This window comes from Trichomycterus rosablanca, chromosome 13, assembly GCF_030014385.1.
Source record: "Trichomycterus rosablanca isolate fTriRos1 chromosome 13, fTriRos1.hap1, whole genome shotgun sequence".
Classification (NCBI taxonomy): domain Eukaryota; kingdom Metazoa; phylum Chordata; class Actinopteri; order Siluriformes; family Trichomycteridae; genus Trichomycterus; species Trichomycterus rosablanca.
The window spans coordinates 21133673-21141288 of record NC_086000.1 but is presented as its reverse complement, the minus strand read 5'-3'; the positions used below and the strand labels follow the sequence as shown (position 1 = coordinate 21141288).

At 38.6% G+C, this 7616-nt stretch overlaps 2 protein-coding genes across 2 annotated transcripts; one reads left to right on the top strand and one right to left on the bottom strand.

Annotated features, from left to right (window-relative positions):
- Positions 1–1230: 1230 nt before the first annotated feature.
- sstr1a (somatostatin receptor 1a) lies at positions 1231–2316 on the top strand. The gene has a single exon (XM_063007023.1). It carries the CDS (start codon positions 1231–1233, stop codon positions 2314–2316), a length of 1086 nt encoding a protein of 361 aa, XP_062863093.1.
- Positions 2317–5671: 3355 nt separating this feature from the next.
- On the bottom strand, positions 5672–7274 carry clec14a (C-type lectin domain containing 14A). The gene has a single exon (XM_063007022.1). It carries the CDS (start codon positions 7147–7149, stop codon positions 5983–5985), a length of 1167 nt encoding a protein of 388 aa, XP_062863092.1. The 5' UTR covers positions 7150–7274; the 3' UTR covers positions 5672–5982.
- Positions 7275–7616: the final 342 nt, after the last annotated feature.

The window sequence follows — 7616 nt, the reverse complement described above, 5'->3', positions numbered from 1 at the left end:
TACTTATGATAAACTGATTCATTTGTATGATAAAAAATTTGCATGTCTATTACAATTGCATGTGACTTCGACTGTATGCACTGATGAGTGCCTATTTCATAATAATTGTGTATGTCACGGTCAGGGATATAATAGATGTTGGGCTAATGATGGTATCTCGTAGTTCACATGCTGAATGCAGTAAATTTGAGTAGCAATTTGATGGTGAAATCGTTATGGCCACATGACTAGGTTGAAGTATCTCTAAAACAGCAAAGGGTGCCCACAGGCAGCTGTGGTGTGTAGCCTTTAACTGTAATCCAACTGTGCTGTGCTGTCAAGACTTTTTGATGGTGGAGGACATGAAGACAATAGCAAAAACAACAAAAGAGCTACTGTGCTCAAATTGCAGGTACTTTTAATACGGAGATAAGGATGTGTTGCAGCACACATTCTGTGTACATGGCTACGTAGTCACAGGCCAGTCAAATTACCCATGCTAAGTCCTGTCCACCTTTAAAAGCACCAACAATGAGCATGCAGCCAACTGGAACTGGACGTTGGATCGATGGACGAGGGTCAACTTGTTTGACGTTTGAAGAACATGGGCTTGTGGCATATTATACTCACAGAAGAGAGTAGGATGCACTGTAGGATGATCCACCTCACAACGTACAGAAGTTGAAGGACATGCTGGTAATGTTTTGCTGGCAGATACCACAGGACTCCTTCAGATGTTTTGTGTAATCCATGTCTTGACTGGTCAGCAGATTAGGTGGGTGGTTTTAATGTTTTGACCCATTTTGTGTATAAGAATTTATTTTATTATGTGGTGTTTAAGGTAATGGATTTCTTTTGTACAGAGTAAGGTTATTGTGCATTGTGTGACAAGAGGCGAGAGCTCAGTAGCAAAACTAGCGGTAGCATTAGAAGCATCAGCAGTTTCACTAGCAGTAACAGCATCCATTAGACTACAGTAGAGGAGTAGTGGCAGCAGTTACACTTGCAGATGTAGCAGTTGAAGTAGAAGCAGGAGCAGGGTTGGTAAGAATCGCTGTATTGTTGCAGTGGACAGGATTGGCGGAACTGACCGCGTTTCGAGTGCGCACTACACACACGCGCACACACACACTGACGGAGGGGACCGCGGAGATGATGCGCTTTCTGCACTTGCATCCAGTTTTCCCAGAGAGCACTTAAGATCACACACTGCTCTGTGGTTCGATCCTGGAGGCTGGTATTAATGTCAGCATGTTGAGCAACAGCACATTCCTGGATGAAGACTTGTTTAATTCATCAGGAAACGAAACGCTCGGTGATGCTCACGAAGGTGCGATCCTTATCTCCTTTATTTACTCGGTGGTGTGCCTGGTCGGACTCTGTGGTAACTCCATGGTCATCTATGTCATTTTCAGGTACGCAAAAATGAAAACTGCGACAAACATTTACATTTTAAACTTGGCGATTGCAGACGAGCTGCTGATGCTCAGTGTGCCCTTCTTGGTCACATCGTCACTGCTCCGCCACTGGCCGTTCGGTTCGTTTTTGTGTCGCTTGGTGCTGAGCGTGGATGCCATCAACATGTTTACCAGTATTTACTGCTTAACTGTGCTCAGCATCGACCGGTACATCGCCGTAGTGCACCCCATCAAAGCTGCGCGCTATAGAAGACCTACAATCGCCAAAATGGTCAACTTATGCGTGTGGATGTTCTCTATCCTGGTCATCTTACCTATCATTATATTTTCCACCTCCACTCCAAACTCGGACGGCTCTGTGGCTTGTAACATGCAGATGCCCGAGCCGCAGCGCAGGTGGCTTGCTGTGTTCGTGATTTATGCCTTTCTCATGGGTTTCCTTTTCCCCGTGCTGGCCATCTGTATGTGTTATGTGCTGATCATATGCAAATTGAGAGTGGTGGCACTGAAAGCAGGCTGGGAGCAGCGTAAAAAGTCCGAGAGGAAGATCACGCTCATGGTGATGATGGTGGTGACAGTGTTTTTGATTTGCTGGATGCCATTTCACGTCGTGCAGCTGGTAAACGTGTTCGTGGAGAGGCACGATCCCACGCTTAGTCAGCTGGCAGTGATTTTGGGCTATGCCAACAGTTGCGCCAATCCCATTCTTTACGCCTTCCTCTCAGACAACTTTAAACGCTCTTTCCAGAGGATTTTATGCCTTCGATGGATGGGTGGCATGGCGGAGGAGCCTATAGACTACTATGCCACTGCGCTTAAAAGTCGTGGGTACAGTGTGGACGAGTTTCAACCGGACAATCTGGAGTCGGGCAGCGCGTACAGAAACGGAACTTGTACATCCAGGACTACCACACTGTAGCACTGCAATTTTACTGCACTCTACTGACTTTATCTAAAAAAAAAAAATAGCCCAACAGCTCAAATGTTTCAATCTTTCTACAATGTTTAACTGAAGACTAGACCTATTTATTTATTTATTTATTTATTTACTTTGTTTGATTGACTGACTGTGCGTTTGTTCTTCTTTTACCTGTCGACACACACCTGTATCACGTGAGTAAGAATACACATTCATAACACAGGGGCAGCACTGATGGGGGTTAGTACAGGATGTATAAGTAGCAGGCCTGTTATTCTCTATACATGCAACTTCTTTCTACCAAAAACATGCAGCAGGTGGATTGACTACTCAAAATTGCCCCTAGGTGTGTGTTGCCCTAAAAATAAATTGATATCCTTATAGAAAATAAGATACAAAATGCATTATGTTTTTTGTTTAATAGATTTTTAAAGCCATGAATTAATTTTTAAAAGGAATAATCAGTTTCACCACCAAAAATTTCAGCTGGTGCATTCAGCACACAAAATAAGTGGCATGGTGGTGTGGCAGGTACTGTGTGTGCTGCACACCCCCAGGGTCCAAATACATGCTAGTGCATTAAATAATAATGGTTGAAATAAGTGCATTAAGTCTGTGATGCTCTGTCATAGACTGAGCATATTTTTAGCTTGCATATTTTCAGCTTGCTCCCAGTGTTGCTGGGTAAATATGTTACAAGTATTATTACTTGTAATTACTTAAAAGTACAGTGTATAAGAAAATCTCAGTTATTTATCTTCAAAGTATTAGAAAGTTGCAAACATTTTAATGTCCTGTAATAAAACTAATGACATGATGAACTGAATTTGGACTACTGACCCTGTTTGTGCTGTTCTTTGTTCTTAAAAGCTTACTAAATAAAAACATAGACGTTTTAAAGTTGTTGCTTTTTCAAACATTAAATCATATCAAAAAAGCTATGTAAAATTGATTTAACCAGTCACACTTATATGATTATGTCAGATGTCATTTTGAATTTCAATCTATTAATGAATTACAGTTAATGTGTTCACAGAAAAGAAGCACTAGGCTGGTACAGCTGCACAGCAGATATGGATGCTGCACAGCACCAGGGTCTTGGGAACAAAACAGAATGTGGATTGGCTGCTTTAGATTGCCCCAAGATGTGAGTGAGTGAATAGGTGTGATGCCCTGTATTTGATCGCAGCCCTGCCCAGGGTGTTTTCCACTCCAGCACCCATTCTAATGAAAATGAACTAGTTACTGAAAATAAAAAATACTAAAAATAAATAAATGACTAATGAGATAAACAGTGAATTGCAAAAGTATACAGTGTATATTTTATTGTGTTGTGGGTTTGATTTTGAATGGATATAACTGCAATTTTAAGCCGTAAACTTTATCACATACAGTGGTGAAGTAAGACATTTAATTCCAAAATTTAAAAAAATTTAAAACTAAAACCTCAGAAGTGTTAAGAACATGTATTCATCACATTTGGCAGCAATTACAGCTGCAAGTCTTCTTGGATATGTCACTACAAGCTTTGCACACCTGGATTTGGACATTTTATTCCATTTTTCATGGCCAGTGTCTGTAAACTGCCACCTTCTGGTCTCTCCAAAGATATTTAAGGGGTTCAAATCTGAGATGGTCTGGACCAAATATCAAAGTTACATATTGAATAATTAAAGCAAACAAGATAAACCTGATCACAATATAAAGTGCCACAGCAAAGGATCTTAATTTTATGACCAAGAGGTTTCAGTTTTTATATTTTATAAAAACATGCTTTCACTTTGTCATTATGATTACGTGTAGACGGATGGGTCTAACTACTATGTGAATCCACTGAAAATGCAGAAAATGGAATACATTTTTAAGAAAAAGTATGAAATTGAACACAAAAATTAACATCATGATAACTCTCTACATATTAAAGTCCTTTAGAAACAAATTTTTAACCCATGATCTCAATTTTAGTTTTACATTTTATTTATTGTTTTATTGTAATTTGTGTAATATTGTACAAACCACATATCCAGAAAACTTGGGGACAATTTGTAAAACCCACTTCTCTCACCAAGCAATGCAAGAAAAAAATGATTCCTGAAAATTTTACTCATTATATTTCAATGTAAAATGTGTGTTCTAGCGAGTTTTTATTAACATTTTAAATGATCTATCCTAAATTTGCAATTAGATTAATGGGCGGGACACTTTGCTCAATTACAAAAATGCATTTTAAATTAAAATAATTTCATATACATTTATACATATAATGTCCTGGGGACGGAAATGGCACAGATTCAGCGGAATGGCCCTTAGTCTTTTTAATCAAATATGGGTTGTGTGGTTAAGTGGTACAAAAAACCCATAGCTAGTTGGTAAAAGGTGGTGACAGTTCTAGGGATTAGCCGCTAGAAAGAAGCCTTTGTAACATTACACTCAATTAGAACAATTATTATGGCAGAAGGTTTTGACGTGACTTTTGTGGTTGCCTGATATAAGAAGAAATTTGACAGTGGCTAAGTCACATTAGATTTTTAAAAAATAGAAGAGTATTTGTCACTTTTATAAAATGCTAAGCATTAATGAACTTTAAGGCTGTCATTATAGGTACATATGCCTTCAGGGATTCTCCTGCTACATCTTTAATATTTAATGCAATCTGCTAGAGGGCAGGCCAGTGAAAAACATTAAGACAGTATTGTAGCCTATAAACTCTCATGTTCTGTTTTGTGTTGTGTGTTTATTTTTTTTGCCCAGAGTGCCCATTGTAGAAAATGTGTGTAGGAGATGAGTGCAACTAACTTACCATACTTTACAATTCAGTTTAATTGTCACATACTTCTCATGTTTTATATAGTTTCTAATTTTGTTATACAAAAACATGCAAATATATCTTTTACTTCAAAGCCTTGTCTAAATGTTTTCTCCTAGTGTATTGTAACAAGTTATTGTATTAGCCACACCTATTGTCAACAGATGTATAAAATCAATTATGTTTCCAGCTTTCTGCAAACAGTTTGGGACAGGCGCTCTCCTGTTCCAGATGATTGTGACAAATTTGGTGTGGAGAAACTCCATTGGCTGGGGCCCTATTAAACAGATGTAAATTGGAATGTCTAAGCCAGGCCCTCTTGCCTGAATGCGCACAAGTTCACTCAGACTCAGTACAAAATCTCATGGAAAGCCCTCACAGAAGATGCTTTTATAGCTGTAAATGATTGCTTATAGTTTTGGAATTTAATGTCCAACAATCTCATGATTAGGTGTTCACATGACTCTTTCAGTTATTAGTTTTAAAGGACTCTTACACACTGTAACATTTACTTTCCTGTAAGGTTTATTTACCTTAAAATTACCTTGAAAAACGAACCTAAGAACATTAAACAAACTGGAATTAAAAAACAACAGGCAAACAAATTTCTCTAATACAAAACATTAAAAACGTTCTGAACTCGTATCTTGTATCATGCACATATTTAGATTGTGAAACGGCAAGACTTTGGAGCAGAATTGAAAGGGCAAACATTAAGCAGAAACAGTTACAAAATGAGTAAGCTTATATATTTTAATGTATTTTCTGTCCTACCAGTAAGAACATGTGAGTGGTTTTTCATAGCTATTGTTTTAAACATGTCTATGGTTCAAAATACACTCAAAATACACTCACTTTGTCTATTTCTCATATACTTTTTCCATGGAGTCAGATCCATTTAAAGCCACTGCTTCTTTCAGCACCGCTGCCCTTTTCTTTGCTCTTTTCTTTTTCCATCTCATGCAGCAGCATTTCACAATGACGGCTGTGATCACAATCAGCACCACAAGTATCAGCAAAGCTATAATCAAAGGAAAAAGTATGTCTCCAGAGCCTCCCTCAATTTGAACCCCTGACTCAGTTGTACTGTCATTGGCTGGTTGAAATGAAGGAAAAGACTTCTTGTGGACTGGAGAATTGGTTGGATTATCCAGTAATTTGTCAGAAGCATCAGCATTTGATCTAGGTAAATTTTTGCAGATTTCTGAAGTTTCATTGTAAAAGTTGCCTATATCATTAACACACATGCAACTATATGAACCAGCTGTATTAATACATTGATGCTTACATAGATTGGATTGTTCACATTCATCCACATCCACACAGTTTCCTTTTTCATCCTTTTTGTAGCCCTTTCTGCAGTCCAGACATAATTCTGCTATGTCTTTCTCTGTTCCATCTACTAGCCCCCATTTGCTAGTGCTCCTAGAACAAGTCAGTGTGAAAGTGTTCCCTGAATTGCATGTGATTTGAAGGTTGTATGGATCATTATTTTTTTGCATGTTGGTATGACTTCCAGTTATTTGTGGCAGAGGACATAATATTTCCTTAACTGGATTTTGATGTTTGCAAATAAAAGAAAATTTCTGCTTGCAAGTTCTAGCAGCCAATCCCCACCTGATCACTTTAGAATCGGTGTACTCCACAGAGAGTTGTCCACAAAGCGCATTCGTGCAGGTAGGTTCTGGGTTTTCTTCCCACTTGTTAAGCTCAAATTCTGTGCTATTATCAGCTGTCCAGTGAAAACCTTTGAGTGGAACATTATCTTGAACACAGTCTTTCCTATATTTCATCAACCCAATCCAGAAGAATGTTGAGGTTCTTTGTCTCTTATCCTCAATGGCTTTCAGAATCTTTAAAGTTTCTTCATGGTTGGGTATATTAGTTAGAAAACTATTATCAGACCTGCAGGATATCTGAGCTTCTTCAAATGAACCAGGTTCCAGGTTCACAGAGTAATAGAACTCAGATAAGCTACAGACGACACACAGAACGTTGAAAAAACATAATCCAGTCCACCAATCCATGATTTTTTTTCTGTTGCAATGTGTTAATCGGCAGTGTTGACTCCCTGGTCGTTCTCTGATAGTGCTGTTACTCTACGACTGTCCCACCATCCACAATGTTTCTGCTTTCTTTGCCTCACTCGAAGGTCCTGCCAAGACAACAAGCAAAGGAAGTGTGTTCAGTCTTGATACAGCACTCTTACTTCCTCTTGGGTGAGGTGCACAAGCAAAACAATACCAAATTTCAAAAAAGCTAGCTGCTTATGTAACAAAAGCTTTTACAGCCTGCTCCCACAGATAAACTCCCACAGCAAAGTGACCACAACAGAGAAAGAATAGCACTTTCAGAGGTGAGATAAGCAAGTTAGCAATAAACATCTTAAGCCAGTGTGGACTCTTGTAGTTACATGATACAACATCACAGCTTATACATACATTGCACACTTAAATACTTACATATATTAGTATTCATGAATCCACAAAGCAAA